Here is a 19,534-nt window from a genome sequence, read left to right as displayed (position 1 = left end):
GCCCACTGGTGGTTCTTGGGGGCATCCCGGCTATCCCTGAGCGTGCTGCCCTCCTGGGCCCTCATCCTCTTCCCTGATGTCCAGGCCACTCTGTCCACCCTCGGGGGAAAGGACAGGGTTGGGCAAGGTTGCGCCTCTGGGTCTGGCTGCCTAGAACCAGGTAGGACCTCTCCTGCCTCTGCCCCGGCCTGGGCATGAGCTGCGCTGGCTTCTCCATCCCCCTGCCCGCCCGAGGACAGGTGGCCTGCTGCTGGCCCAAAGGGCGCCTGGGCAGCTGTCCTGTGCTTTGTTTCACAGCGGCAGTGGCACACTGGTGTCCACAGTGTGAGGACGCTGACCGCGGCGGCTGCTCTGAAGAGCCCCTCCCTGTTTCCCTTCTCCGCTCTCGTTGGTTCGTTCTTGGGTTGTTTTCTTCCCTACCTGCCCCCGCCTTTTGGTTGGTGACCCCAGACTCTGTGATCCCCCAGGGTCCATGGTGCTGCTCCCTGCGCCCCCTGTGCTCTCCCTCTGCCCCCCGTGTGTCCCCAGCCTCAAGCAGAAAGTGCCGGGTGGGGCCTGCTGGGCGCTGCCCCAGCCCGCGATGCTTGTGACGCAAACCCTTTTCTAAGGCTCACCTCGAGCCAGGTCTAGAGTTTGAAGAAAAAGAAAAATCTTAAAAAAAGAAAAAAAGATGAAAAACGGGAAAAAGGACTTTTTTTTTCCCTGAAAAACAAAAATAGATATGCATGGACTCTGGTGTACGTACTGTTATTCTGCATCTGACCCTGGCGCCCTGGCATCTCCTAGGACAGGGGAGGAAGCGGCTCAGGCCCCTCGCAAGGGCCACATGTAGAAAGGGGGCTCATGACAAGGCGGGGGGCCTCCTGAGGACACTGGCCACTCCTGTGAGGGAGGCTGCAGCCCCCGTCCGGCCCACCCGGCCAGGCCCCAGGCCTCTTTCCTCGGTGACACTGCTGGACAGGTGTACATAAGGCTGAGCGTGGTGTCTCCGCAGCAGGAGCAGTTACCTTATGCAGTGCGCTGGCAGGAGGGGGTCGGGAGCAGCGCTGCCCGGCCACATGCGGACATTCCAAAGACCTCCAGAGACCACCCCATCCCGTTTTTTGGAAATCAGTTCTTTAACCAGCCTTGCGAGGGAGTTGTGACCGTCTGTGGCTGCCGGGCCACAGGGGCAGGGTGCGCCAGCCTGGTCAGGCTGGCCCTGTGCCTCCCACCAGGGGACAGGCAGTCCTGGCCTGGGTCCTCCTAAATGCTCGTCTTTTTGTGTGTCTTGGTGACTTTAGAAACAAGCACACTGGACTCAGTGGCTACTGGTTTTGTCTCTTCATACACTGAATTCTGGGCAGCCAGGCTGAGGTGCAGCCAGGTTAGCCCTGTGGCTGGCGGAGCCCCTTGCGAAGCCGTGGACGCGCCTCTTTCTGATGTGGTTAGCGAACTCCCGCAGGCCTGCCTGCCGAGGACTGGGATGTGGCTGGTGGTGTTGTGAGCAGTGGCTCAGGCACAGACTGACCCTGTTTTATATTTAAGGAAAACATAGCCAGAGCCTGGACCTGTGTAAAGAACCTTCTGTGCTGTTCTAACTTTGCTAAAAGATTTCAAATCCAGGGGATTCCATGCACAATGGATGAATGTAGACATAAAACAGCAAAACTTGTATGAAGATGTAAAGTACTGAAAATATTTTTTTCCTTTCCTTTTTTTTTTTTTTTTTTAACCCGAATTGTGCCCTGTACTGCAGTTAACTGTTTGAATAAAAGTTTTATTTATTGCATCCAGCTGGGTTGGGAGCCTCCTTCCAGGCCCCGGCACAGGTCCGGGCTGTGTGAACAGGCCATGCCTCCGTGCTCCCCCACCTATGGCCCATGGTCAGTTTCTGCAGAGCACCTGGGTAACAGGCTGGAATGAGCTGGCCTTGCGAGCAGTGTGGGCCTAGCTAGGCCTTCACCTTGCTTGCTGATGGGACCTGGGGTGGCCCATGCCCCAGTAAGAGAGGAGGGCCTCTCGGGGCCTGATGCAGATCCAGAGGGAGCAGGGACACCCTGTTCTGGGTGCCCTGTTGGCAGCCTGCGCTGACCCTGTTGACCCATCCTCCCTGCGGAGTCCTCAGACCCCCTCCCCCCAGCCCTTGGCTCCACCAACCAGCCTTGTGTTTCCTTGCAGTGCCAATGTGGAAGTGGCCAGATTTTGAGCCGCCCTGACTAGTTAGTAAGTTGCCCTGGTTTTCTTGTGCCCGCCTGCTTCTGCAGTGGCTCTGGGCCTTCTTGCCTCCGGTGCTTCCTTCCTTGGGCTTGTGGGTCTCCTTCCTTCAGCCTGGAGGTGTGGCTCTGCCTGTCTGCCCCATCACTGCCCTTGCTGCTGGGTGTGGGGCTGGCCTGGCCTCTGCTTATCTTCTTCTGTCCCTGCTGCTCCGGCTACCATCCAAGGGTGACCCTGGCAGGCAGCGGGGGCCAGGCCGCTCCCCTGACCCCGTAGCACCGGTGTGAGTGGTCCTCTGGGTGTGGTGGTCTGAGCCCAGCCTGGTGGGTATCGTAGCTGGGGGGAGAGGGCTGGGCTCAGGGTTAGGGTCCCAGGGGTGGTGGATCGGGCCCTGTTACCTTCTGATCTTTCCTTTTCTGAGTCCCTTCACGCCTCCCATGGTCCCAAGACACCATCTCAGCTGCCCAGGACCGCCCTTCTACTCCCCCACATAGGGCCCTCCCTGACACTTCCTATCTCAAGGGCAGCCTGGGAAGTCAGGACCTGCTTCCCTGACAGAGGACCGTGGTCACCATGTCCGTGCAGGCAGTTCAGCTACTCAAGCAGATCCTGGACCCTTGCTTCTCTGTGCCTGCCTTCATGTGGGAGCTGTAGCATGAATGGCAGGAAGTTCTGTGGGAAAATGCTCCTGAAGTTGGAGGATGGAATATAAATGCCCTTGGCTGACCCTGGGCAGGCCAGCTTGTGGACCTCCAGCTATCTGCACACAAAGTGCTTGTTGAGAGCGGGCGTCCCAGCCTCTCCTCAGAGTCCCCATGTGCTGAACCTGGGTCCCTCTGAGCTGGCTGGGGCCATGCTGTCCTCAGCTGGAGGCCAGGAGGAGTGAAGGTTCTAGAAGGCCTCTGTTGGGCTAGACAGACACGGGATGGGGTAGTCAGGTACCACTGATGCAGATAGCCTGGCACCACACCTCGATGCCTCAAGCCATCTGGCCACACAGCCAGCTGGCCTCAGCCCACCTGGATGGGTGGTCAAAAGCCACCTATGGTTGCTTAGCAGGTGCCCCCACCCTCTGCTATCTAGCTTCACCCCAAGGGGAGGCCTGGGGAGAGGGGCTGGTGCCAGTCCACCACCCACACTGCTGGTCAGCAGAGGCCCATGGCCCACCCCTGATCCCAGGAGGGCCCTCCTCGGAGGATGCCAGAAACCACTTACTTCGGTGGAGAAAATGGGCAGCGGCCTGACCTGCCCCAGCGTCCCCTGAAAGCTCCGGATGAATCTGTGATGAGCTTTCTCAGTCACCCTGCTTCTCATTCAAGTGGCTGATCAGAAAACAGTGTCCTAAAGCCTGCAGTGTCCTTGAGTCCCGTGAGACTGGAAGACAAGCCAGAGTGGCTGCAAGGGAGTCCAGCTCAGCCAGGTTTCTTCTCACTGTCCCCCGTGGACCGCTGCCCACAGGCCTGAGGTAGAGTTCCCTGTCTTCTTGGCTCTGAGTTGGCACAAGGATTGCCTGGCCTGCTTCTGCCCTGGCAGCATCCCCAACCTACCTTCTGTCACATCTGGCCCCAGAGCCCTGATCGGTGCTGGGACAGGACACTGTTCTGTGCATCAGAGTCACCGTCTTCCTGTGTCCCAAGGCCAGCTTGCCCGGCCCTCCAGACTGGCCTGACTCAGGGCATGTTTTCCCTCTGGGTCCTCCCACTCTTGGACGCTTCTTGGTGACATTCCTTTGCTGGACATGCCACGTGCTGGTCCTATCCCTTGGAAGTTGGTTGCTCATCTGCTGAATGGTGTGTTCAGAAGGAAACGTGTCCTCCAGAGGGGACAGACGTGCCTGGCAGGCACACGCACAGGAAGACTTTGCAGTTACTTTAGGCTCCAGATCTGGTCTTTTTGCCACCTCAGTGTTGGGCCTTAACTTCTTCACACAGCGAGATCTGGGGATCACTCACAGGCACCTGCTCTCAGACTGTTCCAGGAGGCCATGGCTGCCCAGCCCCTCTTCTGGGTTTGGCTGCAGTCTCGAGCCTTGCCTCGTGTCTGTGTGCAGGGTATAGGCCTTGCCACCTCCCACCTCATCAGACTGGCTCGACCACATTTGGGGTCCCAAGCCCCCATCTGCTCAAAACTCACAGTGCTCTGAATGGCCCCACCATGTTGGGGTTGGAGAAAAGAACACGCGGTCAGAGTACAGAGGTCCTCTCGGAAGTCCCTTGGGGCCCTTTGTAGGCCTGCGCTTCTGCATGCTCCTGGCTGGCGATTCACGTCTTTCAGTGAGAGCTGGACTGCAAGTTGAAGCTGAGGAAGTAAGGTGGAACCTGCAGAACACTTGGCCATTCCGCCCTGGGCACTGGTCTGGAATTGGCCTCCCACTCGTACCAGGCAGCTCTGCTCTCTGCTCTGCTGTCCCAGACCCTTCATGGGAAGACCTGTCCCCACTCCAAATCTCCCCAAGATCTGCCACCCTAAGCCTGGGCTCGAGCACCTTCTAGAAGCCACAGTGGGCAGGCCTGGCCCCCCACCCCACTGGGCCTGCAGCTGGTGGCCTTTGCTGATGACAACAGGAGCCTCGCCTTTGTGCCCCCACCCCCCACCTGGCCAGCAAGTGAGGGCCTGAAGCTTACCTGTGCAGACCAGAGGCACAGAGAATGGGCAGACCCTGATGCTGCAGGTGGAGTCACAGTGGCCTTTGTCCCGGATGCTACAGCCCAGATGTGGCCAGCCGTGAAGCTGCAAGACGTGCAGACCGCGTTCTGGAGGGTGAAGGCTGCATGGACCTGCCGGTCTGTCTACTCTGCATCGCATCCTTTCCGAAACTCACAGTCGATGTTTCAGATTTTAGAAAACACAGGGTCCTCGGAAAACATGGGGTGATGCTCCTGCCCACGTGGGTCTTCTGGGGCCCGCTGGATGGAGTGCCTGCTGCTGGCCCACCAGGCTCGAGGTGACCCCTCTCCAGGTAACAGCTCCAGCGCCGAGCCTGCTTTCCCTGGAGTACAGTCCTGTGCTCGAGCCCCCGTGTCCACGCACCATCTGTGCTGTCCTTCGTGGAGCTGCCTGATGTCCCCACCTGCTGCCCTGCACTGTCCCCCTGGGTGGCCTCCCGAGCCCAGCAGTGCAGGGGGAGAGGCTCCATGAGGCCAGGGCCAGTGCCGCCCCCGTCTGTGCTCATCTCGTTCCATTTCCACTTCTTGTCTCTCGAGTCCTATTTGTGCATCAGCTGTGGCAGGGGAGGCTGTGGCTTTCCCGGGAGGAGGTGGTGCTGTCTTCCGCAGGGAAATTGCCCTCCAGTCAGCCCTCTGCAGAGGCCACGGTGTTCACCCCAGCCTGCGCGTGCGCCCTGTCTGTCGTGTCTGCGTGTCCTTGGCGTGCCTGGATGCCCTGCATGCATGGGCTGGCTCGAACTGTCTGCTGAGCCATGTCCTGTTTCGTGAGAGGCCATCAGCTCCTCTATCCTTAGGGCTGAGCCTGGTGGGGGGTTCACCAAACTGACGTGGACCCTCTCCAGGGCTGCCCAACTCCTGAGAAGGAAATGGTCCCCTCCCCACAGGGGACATCCACCCTGAGCTGGGAGGGGCACAGCTGGACCCCACCATCCCCAGTTCCAAGTGAGGGTGCCCTGCCTGCCCAGAGCATGTGGGGTGAGCAGATGGCAGCCACACTGGGGCCAGCGGGCCTTGCAGACAGCACCTGGCTCAGACCCGGTCCTGCCCCTCATCTCCTGCTCTAGGCTGGGCTGTTGGGAGTCCCACACTGAGTGTCCCAGGACAGCCCTCATGGTACAGCCTGTCTGGGGTACCTGTCCCGACCAGAAACTGCTCTTATCTTCTCAGGAACCCCTTCGCCAATGTGCAGCTGAAGCCAACAGTGACCAACGACAGGTCGGCCCCACTCCTCAGCTGATGGCCACATCTACAGCGCCACCCTCTGGGCCCACCTACATAACTGACGCTGTCACCACCTGTGTGTTCCTGGTTAGAGGACGAACATCCGGCCCCCACTTCCTGGTATCACCCTCTGCACATCAGCCTGCCCTGGGCTGGATCCCAGCTGCCCCGAGGAATCTATCCAAGAACCCGAGGCCCACTGGCTGTGCCACCCTGGCAGCGAGGCAGCTCCCTGAGGTCAGAGGCCCCTGAAGCCTTGGGCACAGGAGGACACTCCCATCATCCAGTGGCTAGAAAGGAGCTCACTCCCACACTCCCATGTGTCTGGTCAATAAACGGCCTCTGTGCAAAGCATGATCTGTGGCCTGAGGGGTGGGGGCGCCTGAACCCTCATTTGAAGAGTAATTTATCCTGCTGTGCCAAGGCCTGGGCCCACCCCTTGCTCTGGGGCTCCTGCATGCTCCCACCGTGGCAGACACCTTGTCACCATAGCAGTGGCCAGGGTCGCTGGCCGTGTACATGCTGGCTGGTAGGGATCCAGCTCCTGGACTCTACCCCTGGCTCTTGGGTGCCCCCCTCAGGCTGCTTTCTGCAGGGGCTGGGCCGCTGCTCAAATACAAGACTTTAAAATTTGTATTGCCAAGTCTGCTTTGTGCTCTTTGGATGCAGTACCATGTGGTGACTTGTGTTGGTGACAGTGGTCCTTGTCTGGAGAGAAGTCCAGCCCTCACAGACCCTTCCCAGGAGGGCTCTGGAGCCCCTGAGCCACGGGCCCACACCCTGCTCAAAAGGCTGAGGGTATGGAGCTCTGGTGGGGACACAGAGCCAGGACAGCAGGGAGCACAGATTACCTGATTCCTCCAGTCTCCACCCAGCGCTAGGCTGGGCAAGTGCTGGCCGGGGAAGGGCAGGAGCTGCTTGTGGGGTATAGGCTTATCCACCCTCTGGGCAGGGCCGGCTTCTGGAGCAGGAAGAGGGGGTCTCAAGTGTCTCCCTGTGCGGGCACAGCGGTGCCAGATCACCAGGGTGAGGTGACCAGGATGGGAGAAGAGCCAGCCTCCCTCCTGTCCTCAGGCAGAGCTGGCAACTGGGCCCCACCCCAGCCTTGAACCCCCAACACAGGGGCTTTATACAGACCCCAAAAGAAAACATGCTGAGCACAAGAACTTTTTTTGTAGCTTGGTTTCTCTTAAAAAACAAAAACAAAACAAAAATCATTGCACCAGCGTCCTAAGCCTCAAACTAACAAAAAAACAAACCAAAACCAAGTACCCCCCCCACCCCCAGAGCAACAATAAACTTTACATCTCTTTGGCAACAATAACTTAGATTCACCCCATTTCTATTCATTCCAGCAGTAGCTGTTACAAAAATAGTCCCTGTGCTGCCCAGTCCCACCCTTCGTCCCCCGCATAGGCAGGAGCCCTGACGCTGCCTGTGGGGTACAGCCCCCACTCTCCTCTGGTGCCAGGCACGGGACAGGGCACTGCCCTGCTAGGGACACCTCGAGAACAGGGCCGGAGGGCTGGGCACAGCTTGGAAGCCCTCTGGGTGTCTGCAGATGCCAGGCACTTCAGAACCCAGGCAGGAGCTGCCAGACACTGTGCAGAGGGGCTTCCGGGGGAGGCAGTGAAGGGGAATCAGCCATAGACAGGTGAGGGCATGGGGACCCTGGCCCAGGGGCCCCTCTTGGCCCTGCACAAACCCGGACCCAGGAGAGGCTGAGGGGCACGTCTGATGGCCACCTGAGGGCCTGTGCCTCACGCAGCCAAGGGTGTGAGTGTCCTGTGAACACATGGAGGGGCCCGGCCAGGCATGGCATGCAGGCCCATGGCCTGGGGCAGGTCTCCCGGCCTGAGGCCGAGCAGTCCAAAGGCAGCAGCCAGAGTGGAAAGGCGGCTGCAGGGTCGGGATGGGCCAGGCCCAGAGGTGTAGGATAATAGGGCCCCTTTTAAGAGTTTGTGTATACAGACACCCACAGTCCTCAGGCCAGGCCATCCGGGGTAGCTGGCAGTGAACCCTAGTGTCCAGGACACAGTCTGCCCCCACGGTGACAGTGTGCACAGTATATTGTCCAGGGCTGGTGAGGGACCTCCTGCCCACCTGCTGCTCCAGGATGCCATGTGGGGCGCCATGACCCCGGATCTGCTGCCACCAGGACTACAGTCGCTACTCATTCCTGGTCACTGTTCTTGCTGCCCGGGACAGGGCAGCAGGGGCTCCGGTGACGCTAGCCTCCAAAGGATGGAGCCGCCTGGGCCTCAAGCCTCAGTGTACTCGCCTCCAGCGCTTGCTGCAGGGCCTAGCAAAGAGAAGGTACGACGTGAGCCTATGGGCCCCCATTTCTCCTTCCCACAGGGCCCACGGTCACCGGTGGGCCTACCCCCATCGCCTGTCTAGCAGTGTCTCCCTGGGAAATGATGTTTCTCTTTCCACTGCTTCCGCCTGACCGGGCCCTTTTACAGATGGGGAAACTGAGGCCTGGAGAGCAAGGAGCTGGCCAGGGTCACCCATGTACTTCCTGGTAACTGGCTCATCCGAGCCAGGGTGAGGATGACAGGCCCGCCCGTTCCCGGTGCAGGTACAAGCCAAGGGCAGGTAGAGGACTAGGTCTGCCTCGGGTGGGGTGAGGGGCAGGCAGGCTTCCTGGAGGAAGTGGACTCTGAGGGCCACCTAGCAGGATTCTGAGGAATTTGAGGCGTTGTGCGCGGGGTGTAGGGAGAGCTGACGCCCGGCAGAAGCCCAGGCTGTGGACTGGAACACAGCTGGCGGTGGGGGAGTGCAGCCCCTCTTCCGAGCAATGCCCACCGGAGCACCAAGGGTCTTGGCTACAGGCCCTGTGCCCTGGACAGGCAGCCTGCGCGGCTTCGGGGACACGCACCGGCCCAGATGAGCCCTGGGGGGGAGAACCCACCAGGCTCCGGAGGCGGGGGTTCCCAGGCCGAGGCCGCAGCGGGTGGGGGGGGGACAGACAGCGTGAGGCAAGGACCGTGGGCGGCCCAGGGGCCTGGACCCGGGCCGCGGCCACCGGGACAGGGGCAGCCAGGCCAGCGCAGGCGTGTGGGCCTGGGCAAAGGACCTGCCCCGCCCGCGCGTTTCCCCTGCCGGCCCTCCGCGCCTCACCTCCCACGGACTGGGCGTCTGAGTCCGACACGTGCGTGATGGAGAAGCGGGACGCAGGCGCGGGCGACACGGTGAAGCGCGAGAAGAGCGCGGTTGGGGTCGGTGTGGGGGACGCAACACGGGCGGGCGCGGGCGCGGCCGGGCCCAAGGTAGTCGCCAGTGTCCCTTTCGCCGGCGCCCGAGGGAGAGGGAAGCCGTCGTCCCACACGAACCCACCGCCTGCAAATGGGCGGGGCTGCCTCGTCACTCGTCTGCGGAGGCCCCGCCCCGACGCCGCCCAAGGGTACCCAACGCCACAGCCCCGCCCTGACCTCACGCCGCCCCACTCACAGCCCTTTCTCCGACGTTGCCTTCCTCACCCTCTTCCGTCTCTTCCGCGGAGCCGTTGGGCGAGCGGTCACCCCGCCTTGGCCGGCTGGGGGCGCTGGGCGAGCCGGGGCTGCCGGGCGAGTACTCGGGCGGCGCCTCCTTCGCTCCGGCAAAGGGCTCCCCGAGCTCCCGGGTGGGGCTCTCCTGCAGGGGTCAGCACACCTTGCTCGGCCACCCACACCGCAGCCCCTCCACACCCGCAGTCCATGCGCCTGCGCATGCACCAAGCCCACGCCCGCGGGAGCGGCCCGCCCACCTGGTCGAAGAGGTAGACGGTGACGTCGTCAAAGAAGGACACGGCCTTCTTCTTCCGGTCCAGGTCCTCGCAGAGGGCCTCGGACAGCAGACTGGGCAACTTGAGCAGGCTGCGCAGGTTGCGCGCGCTCTGGCTCTCGGCCACCACCACAGGCACCGCGGGCGACTCCTCTTCGCTGTCCTCGCTGGGTTCCTGGATGCTGTAGCAGCGGAGCTCCTCGTCGGACTCGTCGCTGTCCTCACTGTCCTCCTCTTCCTCCTCGGGCCGGCCCTCTAAGGGCCCAGGACGCCCGGGCAGAGCCAAGCAGAGTGGGGCTCTGGGGGTTCCTAGATCCCCTGGCCTCCCTGAAAACAGTCCTGGGGTCCCCTCGAGCTCCGTGCCATCACCTTCTGGGCTCCGCGGGACAGGGGTCAGCAGGAAGAACTTGGAGGAGCCCAGGCTCCGCTCAGGCTGGCCCTCAGCTGAGCCCAGGGATGCAGGAGGCTCTGGCCGGGGGCTGGGGGCACAGGCGCTTGGCTCCGGGAGAGGCTCCTGGGGCCCCTGCAGTGGTGGTAGCACCTCCCTGTGACCAGCGTTAGGTGCCTCCCCCAGCACCCCAAGAACGGGAGAGGTCTGCGCCGACTGCCACCCAGGGCTCTGCCCCGAGACTTGGTCGGGGCTGCTCTTCTCAGGGCCCACCGCAGGCTCAGACTCGGCGTCCAGGTCTGAGAAGTAGGCGGAGTCTCGGTAGGGGTTCTTCTCCCTGAGGCCCCCCAGGGAGGCTGAGAGCTGGGTCTCTGGCCCTGGGCTATCCTCCTCTGAGGCCAGCTCCCTGGGCTCACTGGCCTCATGGGCCTCCTTGAGCACAAACTCAGGGGACTCATTGTTCTCCGTGTCATAGCCACTGTCCAGTGCACGGGGTTGCCCGCCAGGGGGCCCAGCAGTGGATGGGCTGGAGACTTCACAGCCACCATCACTGGCTGAGGATGGGATGTCCAAGGAGTCCAGGGAATCAGGCGTTCCCCCCTGCTTTTGCAGAGAGCGCAAGGCTGGTACTACGTCGGGCTTCTCAGCCTGAGGGCCATCACTGGACACGTCAGTGAAGACGCCCGAAGTGATCTCCGTTGTGTCCTCATCCTCACTGCTGGGTTCCTCCACCTCAGGGGAGCTGCTGCTGCTGCTGAGGGTGGGCACCAGCTCCGAGACTGTCACCTGGCTGCCAGCAGCGGATGTGGGAGAGGCCGGAAGGGTGTCAGGGGCGCTGGCCTCCTCTGAGGGAAGAGATGCTCCCTCGTGGGACGGGGAGGGGACAGAGGGAAGGGACAGTTGGGGTCCAGCAGAGCCCTCGGCTTCCTGGGCAAGCCTGGGTTCTGCTTGGGGGTTGTCACCCCCACTTACGGCTGCCCCTGTCCAGGGGGGCATGACCTGGCAGGGAGCGGGTGCCAGGCCCTGGGCAGAGCCCAGACCGGGAAGGCTGAGGCAGTGGCCTGGCTCCGGCCCGAGGGAGACTGACTGTGGCCCAAGCAGAGGCTCTCTGGGGCCCTCCTGGGCCAGGGGGTGGCCCAAGTCCGGGGAGACCCGTGGGGTCTGCGCTGGGCTGGGGCAGTCGTCCATATAGCTGTCTGTGTAGCTGCCCACGTAGCCGAGGCCCCAGGACTCAGGATCGCGGCTGGCACTGTTGTTGTTGGCTGACATGTTGGAGCTCCAGTGGGCACGCTGGGCAGCCCTCTGTGCCTCGGCCTCCCCGACCTGCTCAGCCCGGGTCGGCAGAGCCCCTGAGCAGGAAGAAGGGGACACGCCCAGTGGGTCCTCAAAAAAGGGGCAGAAGGTGGCCTCTCCCCAGCCTATGTCCTCCGCGCCGGGAGAGGGCGAGCGGGAGGGGCAGGGTGAGTCCTGGGCGCGGCGGCCCCAGGGGCCATCGGCGAGTACCGCGTGGCCCAACAGGGGCTCCATGGCCAGCGAGGCAGTGGAGTCGTCATCTTGGTCGGCGGCAGCACGGGGACTGGGGGCGCAATCTGCGCAGTCGGGGTCGTGGCCGGCGGCCGGTGCAGCCTCTTCCAGGCGGATGAAGTATTCGCTGCCGAGTGAGGGGCTGTGCGCGCTGAGTACGGGGACCACGCCCAGCGGCGCGCCGTTGGGGGCGCACAGCTCCTGCAGGCGCGCGCTGCCCGGGCTGGGGGGTAAGGGCTCCGCGCCGACGCCCGCCTCCCACTTGTACTCGAAGTTGAGGCCTCGGCTCGTCTCAGTCACTGTCAGCACATCGTCCCCGTCGCCATGGAAGCCGTCGCCCGTGAACTGCTCCAGCAGCGGGAAGGACGAGGCGGCAGCCAGGTCGGCCCCAGCACCCACCGACGGACCTGCTGCGCCCTGCCCAGACCCCAAGCCGCCCCTGCCTGGCCGCAGCGAGCGCCAGCGTCGCTCGAACTCCTCCTCCACCTCGGTGGCGCCCTTGGCGCACAGATAGGACAGCAGCAGGTGTACCTCTTCTGCCGTGGGCCGCTGCTCCGGCTGCAGCCAGCAGAACTGCATCACTTCGTACCTGCCAGGGGGTTCCCATGGGTGGCCCAGAACCCCAGGAGAGTGGCGCACCGCCCTCCACGCAGGAGCTGGCCCCCCTGCACCCCAGGTGCCTCCAGGGCTGCTGGGGGAATCTCTCCCTTCCTCAACTCCCTCAGCATCCTAAGCCCCAAGGAGTCTGGGACCAGAGGTGAGGGAAGGCGACACTTTGCCTGAGGTCCCCTTCCCTGACTGTAGGGCCAGGAAAAGGATGGGACAGCTGCAGGCTCAGGTGGTCATCTTAGGCCACCTGTCCCTGGAGACTTGGAGCACCCTACTGTCTCGGACTTCCTGTCCCCAAGTGGGGGGATCCTTACCAGCGATCAGACAAGCTCAGCTGTAGCTGGGGCTTGGGCAGCTTGAGCTGCTGCTCCCGGACAGTGTAGGCCAGCACCTGTCGGTCTGAATGTTGAGGGTAGGGCTGTGCACCCAGCTCGAAGAGTTCCCAGATGGTCACGCCCAGGGACCTGCAGGGGTGACTGAGGTGAGACAGGGCTGGCAGGACCACACAGGACACCACTATGCCAGCCACTCTGGGCCCAGAGCTCAGTACACACCAGCTGCCCTCCCCAAGGACAGACCTTCCACCCCAGCCAGGCCAGAGCCCAACACTCTAGTGCCTGGCAAGTAAAAGGCAGTCTGGCCTTGCACAAAGTCACATCCGTTGGTCTGTCAACTCACTCATTCACTGGTCACACTGGAGACACTATGCCAGGTGTGGGAGCTGCCAGGGGAGCTGAAAGGAAGCCTGTAACCAGACAGGGCCTGGTCCACCAGGCTGAAGGAGGAGCAGACCTGGAGCCCCAGGCAGTGTGGGTAGGGCTGGGGTGACGGGCAGGGCCGGGAGAAAGCAGCTGGGAGTGGCTTCCCCTGGCTCCTTGTGCCCTGGGAGGTAGGACAGAGCTGGACCCTGGTGGCCAGAGTCCTGTGATGGGGACCCAGCCAGGGTTCTGAGGGTGGGCATGCCAAGAAGGGGCTCCTCAATGGGGTCACAAGCAGGGGCTGGAGTGTCCGTGATGGGGCATAGTTAAAGGACTTCAAGGAGGGCCCCACATGCTCAGGAGGAGCTGTTCCATGTGTACAGGCTGAGGGGCGCAAGGCATGGGATGGAGCAGTTAGAAGCAGAGGCTGCTCCTGGAACGAACACCCCCATGGCAGGAGATACCCTGACACCTGTGAGAGCCCCCAAGGCAGCTCAGCCCCATCCCTCTGAAGGCTGCAGAGCCAGGTCAGAAAGAATGGCTGCTCTGTGCACAGCTTGGTGCTGGATGGAGGGTGGTGGCTGCCAGGCTACAATTCTGGGAGATCTCAGCACTTCCTGCCTGTTTATTCCTCCCTCTTCCCAGTTCCCTCAAGAGCGGCTGATAGTCCCCAGACTCTCCACAGGCACAGATGCCAGCCAAGGCCCCACATCCCATCAGGACGTACACCCCCTGCTGCTGCTCACTGAGGGCTTTGGAATCTCACTGTTGCTTCAGCCCTGACACTGCTGGGTGTTGGCCCACTAGGTCCTGGGAGGTACAGTACCCTGACCATCTAGGCAGTCCCTCCACCAGCTCAGGGTCCCCGGCTGCTGTGGGGTGCACCAAGAGCCCACACCTCCTGAGACCAAAGTGTGGCAAACATAAGCACATTAGGCCACACTTGGCCTTTCCCTGAATGGGGTGGGTGGGGCAGCAGCCTGGTGACCCCCTGGGCCTGCAAGCCAGAGGCTCACGTGCCCACCGCAAGGTTGCTCACCACACGTTGCTGCTCTTGGTCTGGTCCACCACCAGCAGGTTCCCATGTACCTCGTCTACCAGCTCGGGTGCAATCCAGCGCAAGGGCACCCACAGCTGGTCGGCAGTCACGAAGTAGTCTTCCTGCGGGCACACGGGGCAGGGTCGGACCCCACGTGTAGCAGCCCCGCCCCACAGGCCTGAACCCCTGACGTACCCTATATTTGCAGTGGGACAGGCCGTAGTCGCCGACCTTCACTGTCAGGTCGGCCGTCAGCAGGCAGTTCCGCAGGGCCAGGTCGCTGCAGGGCGGGAGGCAGGGTCAGCTGCGGCTTTGGCCCACAGCAGAATGGCTCATTCCCCAGGGCCATCCTGGGCTCAGCCCAGCAGGCAGACAGGAAGCGGTGTCTGAGAGGCTGCCCTACACTGGGCACCTTGGAAGGTCCGCGTGGACAGGGCCTCAAACGTGACAGGGCAGTGGCCCAGAGAGGTCCACACCCATGGGTCCCCGGTGAAGACACTGCCCAGCTCCCACCCTTCTGGGACACCAGTCTGCTGACCTACCCAGGGAGCTCTCAGGCCACGGACAGCCCCACCCTGTGTGTCTGCAGTCTTCAGGACCATCTCCCCCCTCCCAGCACCCTGAGAGGCGGCAGTCAATGGGAAACAGGCCTGGAGTGTACCAGGAGTTCCTGTCCACAGCTAGAGCCCATGGTCCAGGACCTGGCCCTGCCCTGCCAGGTAGAGGTGGAGCTGAGGCCCCAGGGCAGGGCAGGCATGGAGCATCCCCAGACAGGGCATGCAGGTTGCCCCAGGACTACTTCCAACTGGCAGCCAGCCCTGGAGCTGGCTCTAACCCTTCCACCTGGCCAGTGGCCATGTGGGTGTTGGGGGCACAGGGCACTATAGGATGTGCCACCTGCCTTGTTGCTGTTGCGCTGAGGGACAGAGTGCCCAGCCCCTCTCTGCTCCCTGAGGCCTGTGTCTGCCTCCCAGGGGACAGCTGTGGGCCAGTGCCCCAGCCACAGACATGTGCCTGAGCCTGTGGCAACTGGGGCAGGGGCGCGGCAGGCAGGTCAGGAGGCTGGCAGCTGCCCTCTTCAACAAAATCACTGATGCTGGAGTTGCCTGTGTCATCACTCAGCACCAGGATATTGTTGGGGAGGACGGCCCGTGCGGCATCCAGGGCTGGCGGGGGCCATTCGTCCATCACTACTTCTTCCAGCACGTCCCCCAGGCTCCCCGGGGCTGGGTGTCCTGGCCCCCCTCTCCCTCCCCGACAGGGCTGGCTGACCCCTCTGCACCCCGAGAGAGACAAGAGGGACTGGTGAGGGGCCGCCAGGTGCCCTCACTAGTGAAATTCCTTATAGCTTGGCTGCTCATGCCATGTAGATTAACCCGGTTCATCCTCACCAGGCCCCACGGAGCGGCAGTACCACCCGCCCTTTGTGCAGGTGAGAAGCCCCCACCGTGGGTTGTAGAGAGGACCTGCCCGGGTGGCCTTGCCTGCCCCTCACCTGTGCACGTAGTTGTTTCGGTGCAGGTGGAGGACACCACGGGCCACCTCGCAGGCCATTCGCTGTAAGGTCAGGGGGTCAGGCGCCATAGACTCTGTCACCCGGCAGCTCCGCAGGTAACCTTTGAGGTCCCCCTGCCGAGAGGGAGCGAATGTTACCTCCCAGTTGAGGAGCAGCCGCTGCCTGCTGCCCTGCCCTAGGGGCCCCCACCTTGCCTTATCTTGCGCCCGCCCATGCTGGAGCTGAGTGGGGCTGAGAAGGTGCCTGGCTAACAGCCATGGGCAGCAGCTACCTGCAGAGCTGGGGAGGGGCTGTGTGTCGAAGGACAGGCCAGCCAGGTGACCCACAGGCAAGAGGCCCTTCCCAGAATGCCTTCTCTAACGGGACCTGCTAGCCGGCCATTCAGGGTCTGTAGCACCACGTCCCCGTGAACAGACAAGAACATGAGGCCAAGTGGATCTGCTTCCTGCCAAGTGATCCAGGGTGGAACCCAGAGCTGGTGACCAGAGGATGGGCTGGCAGGTGCAACCGCTGACAACCCAGCCGGGAGTCCAGACATCAGACTGCGGGAGCCTGTGTCCTGCAGGGTGGCCTCAGTCCGTGCCGGTGCTGGAGCTGTGTGTGCACACAGGGGGTCTGGGCGGCAGGCTGCAGGCACAGGATTCCAAGACTGCCTTGGGGAAGTGGTCAGACCCTGGCCATGACTGGAACAGGCTGTGCAGCTGCCTGGGATGCCCTGGGCTAAACCACCACCCAGGCTGCTCGGGGAGCCAGGCAGTGGACAACCCTGGGGGCACAGGGTTGTCCCAGTGCCAGGCTGGTGCTACCCAAGCCCTCAGAGCCATTGCTGGTGTTGCTGGGTCCCCGTTCTGCACAGACCTCCTCTGGAAGGTTCAGGGCAGGGTCTCCTGGGACTCCACCTTAGGGGAGATGAGGCGCCCGGGTGGCACTATTTATGGGCAAGGCATGGAGGACCCCAACTCAGCAGAGGCCCCCACCATCCCATCTGGGCGGCAGCTCAGAGCCAAGGGCCTAGAGAGGGAGGGACAGCCCTTCCTCCCCGGCAGCCACTCACCAGCGGGCAGAACTCCATCACGAGCAGATAGGGCGTCACCTCAGCACACTGCGCCAGGCACTGGAGCAGACTGCTGTGCTGCAGGGTTCTGCAAGAGCCACAGATTGTCCTGACTTGCAAGGTGGGGCAGGTGGCACATAGCCTGCCTTTGTCACAGGGATCCTGGCCGATTGGCCCCTGCCCCTCCAGCTGCCTGTCCCCAGGTGCCACCCACCTGTAGGGCTGTGCCTCCTCCAAGAACTGCATCTGCTCTTGCACACTGGCGCTCACCTTCAGCTCCTTCACCACCACCTGGGTGCTGCTGACACCCGAGTGCACCTCTCCCAGGAACACCTGCAGGGACAGGCGTCACCCAGGCCACCCTCCGCCTCGTTCCTCTTCCTCCCCATCCCCCAGGATAAACTACCTCCTTCCTGTGCCTGGGTTTACCACTTGCAGAATGGGTTCTAGGCTGGAATACTGTGAGCATGGGTCTACCCCAAGGCTATCCTGGCTCTCTCTGCGTGTCCACAGTGAGGAAGAGGGTTCCGGAGGAAGCCAGGACCACTATGCTGCTCCCCCCGCCTCACATAAGGCTGCTGCCAGAGGAGCAGACTTGTGCCCTGCCACTCCAGCCGCCAGCCACGCACACTCACCTTCCCGAACCAGCCATGCCCGATCTCCTTCAGGTACAGAAGGCTGTGCCGGCCCAGGTCTGTGGACTTGAGGAGCTGCACTGTAACAGGGAAGGGGGCTCAGGACCCGTCAGCCCCTCCCACTCTCCAGACTCCTCCCTGGCTCCTCAGCTGTCCTTGGGAGCTCCCAAGTGCCCTGCACCAGCCAGGGAGGGCAAGCCAGCCCCCGAGGCAGAACCACACTTGGGGGCTGCCATCAGGGGCCAGGCTGCCTTGGGAGCAGGGATGGCCGATGCCCAAGAGAGCTGTGGATCTGCAAGCTGCACCCAGGCATCTCTCTGGGTGGCCTGGGGAAGGGGGTGCTGGAACCACCGGGACAAGCCAGGCTGGAGCCAGCAGGGCTTGGAGCTGGACCTGCCAGATGCGTAACACTGGCCAGGCAGTGTGGCTGGGGCAGGAGGGCCGGTGCCGAGGCCTGGGGATGGCCTCAGAGCAGCCCGCCCCCATCCCCCAGGGGCTGGCATCCCAGCACCGGCACACCAAAGGCTCCTTTGTTGGGGGCTGCTTGGCACAGCCCTGTACGGGACACACTGGGTCTATTCTCCCTGCGGGCCAGGCTGGGTGAGGTCAGCAGGCAGGCAGGGTCAGGGTAGGCTCAGGAGGAAGGGGCTGCGGCTGGCTGTACCCACTCATGCCCCAGTGGATTCCCCAGATTCTGTTCCCACACCAACTGCTCAGAGGGCAGAGGGGGTTGGGACTGAGCCCGGCTGCCAGGAGAGCCCAGGGGTGAGGGGCGGTGTTGGTTTGATGCAGAGTTTAGGGTGGGAGCCCCACTGGGCCTGTTCCTGGGGCTGCTCCTGTGCACCTCAGTCTGTCTTGGCATCCTGTCTCCCACCTGGGGTCTCCAGGACCTCACTTGTCCCCCAGCAGGCCCAGGTCCCATGCCGGTAGGCCTCAGGAAAGCCATGGAGGCAGGAGTGTGTTGTACTACTGTAAGCGTGGGGCAGGGCCCTGTGGGCCTGGACAGCCCTGGGCTGGTGGAGCTGTTCTCTGCCATCTTGAGTTGGGTGACTCCTACTGCTCACATTTCCAATCCTGGACCCCTAGCCTCACCCTAAATCTCTCCCCTCCCTAGAAGCAGGGTGTCCCCTAGAAAACAGACCAGAGCTGCAACAATGGAGTAAATATACCTGTCTTCCCTGGGGTCCCTGTCCCCCTTGTCCCCAGGGACAGCCCTCCAGTGGCTGGGACCAACTGGCTCTCAAGGATCATGGGGTCCCAGGCACACACTTGCTCCTGGCAGATAGGCCCAGGCACAGCCTAGTGCCCCCAGGGTGGTCCACGGCTCCCATCTGCTCCCAGCAGTGTCTACACAGGGCTCGGAGCACCCCCCACACCATCCAGGACGGCAGACCCTGTGCAGCTGAGGATGCCTGCCCTTTCAGGAGGTGCTGGGGCAGCTACAAGCCTTCAGGCCAGAGGACAAATGTGCTCTGAGGCTGGAGTCCCAGGCCCAGCCTCCTGCCTGGCCAGTGACCTCTCCTCCAAGAGATCTGGGGCTGGAGGGACATGCATGGTGCCCTGGGCCTGCTGGTAGCTGGACGTCATCCGGTTCTGCTCTGCAGGCCCAGACCAGTGCCTTGAGATGGGAAGCATGGTGGTCAGGCCCAACAGGCTAGGCCAACCTGTCTGCTTGTCAACATGGTAACAGGCCCTGGTGCCAACAGAGCCCCCGTTGGATCAGCAGGGCTCCCTGGCCTGACATGCCCTTCCTCAACGTCCTTGGGGGAGCCGACTGGGCAGTAAAGGGGAGTAGCCCATGGCTAGAACTTCCAGGCAGAGGGGCTTGAGAGTTGACTGCCATAGAGGTGGCCTGAGGCCTGCGACCCCGCCCTATCCAGGACAGAACTGAGATTCCGGAGACTTGGCCCTTGAACCATCACCTCTGGCTTCTTGTGGTGGCCGGCATCGTGGGAACGACCCCCGGAGGCCAAAAGGGAGACATGCAGAGGGCAGCCCCAGGCCAAGGGAGCCCCAGGAAGAGGCCGTGCCTGTGTCTGTGTCTGCACCTACCAGGAGGTCCTCCAGCCCAATTCCTGGAGCCAGGCACAGGGCAGCCCCACAAAGGCCCCTCAGTGAGTGGACAGGCCCACCCTGGCAGGCACAATGGTGCCCAGGTCCCTGCGGAGTGGGGGCTCAGGGAGCAGGAATCTGGGGCTAGCACAGAAAGGGAGCCAATCACAG

General features: G+C 62.7%; 2 protein-coding genes across 29 annotated transcripts in view; one reads left to right on the top strand and one right to left on the bottom strand.

The window, feature by feature from the left end:
- The window catches only part of Baiap2 (BAR/IMD domain containing adaptor protein 2), a 66,351-nt gene extending 59,632 nt beyond the window's left edge, over positions 1-6,719 (top strand). For 4 of the 11 annotated variants that reach the window (XM_021241136.2, XM_004860909.4, XM_021241135.2 and 1 more), the window contains one exon: positions 6,030-6,719. In XM_021241136.2, the coding sequence (XP_021096795.1) occupies positions 6,030-6,335 (306 nt within the window). In that variant the 3' untranslated portion in view covers positions 6,336-6,719. Of the gene's footprint in view, positions 1-297; positions 1,772-2,160; positions 2,206-6,029 lie in introns of those variants that run through there. The other 7 variants (XM_013078123.3, XM_021241139.2, XM_087208320.1 and 4 more) reach the window with 3 other exon arrangements.
- Positions 1,739-19,534, bottom strand: part of Lmtk1 (lemur tail kinase 1) — a 41,032-nt gene continuing 23,236 nt past the window's right edge. For 7 of the 18 annotated variants that reach the window (XR_015450178.1, XR_015450177.1, XR_015450175.1 and 4 more), the window contains 12 exons: positions 17,312-17,391; positions 16,891-17,009; positions 16,677-16,764; positions 15,602-15,735; positions 14,302-14,386; positions 14,107-14,228; positions 12,684-12,833; positions 9,832-12,349; positions 9,537-9,719; positions 9,207-9,425; positions 8,187-8,385; positions 1,739-7,077 (listed from right to left, as the gene is read on the bottom strand). Coding sequence is in view for 3 of the 18 variants with exons in the window: in XM_004860908.3 (XP_004860965.3) it covers positions 8,314-8,385; positions 9,207-9,425; positions 9,537-9,719; positions 9,832-12,349; positions 12,684-12,833; positions 14,107-14,228; positions 14,302-14,386; positions 15,602-15,735; positions 16,677-16,764; positions 16,891-17,009; positions 17,312-17,391 (3,770 nt within the window). In the remaining 15 variants the exon portion in view is untranslated. Of the gene's footprint in view, positions 7,078-7,408; positions 8,386-9,206; positions 9,426-9,536; positions 9,720-9,831; positions 12,350-12,683; positions 12,834-14,106; positions 14,229-14,301; positions 14,387-15,601; positions 15,736-16,676; positions 16,765-16,890; positions 17,010-17,311; positions 17,392-19,534 lie in introns of those variants that run through there. The other 11 variants (XR_015450180.1, XR_015450179.1, XR_015450174.1 and 8 more) reach the window with 8 other exon arrangements.

This window comes from Heterocephalus glaber, unplaced genomic scaffold (assembly GCF_053883595.1).
Source record: "Heterocephalus glaber isolate CG9 unplaced genomic scaffold, H.glaber_assembly_v1.0 deba00000937, whole genome shotgun sequence".
NCBI lineage: Eukaryota > Metazoa > Chordata > Mammalia > Rodentia > Bathyergidae > Heterocephalus > Heterocephalus glaber.
Note: the sequence above shows the minus strand (reverse complement) of the source record. Positions and strands in the feature narration are given on the sequence as shown.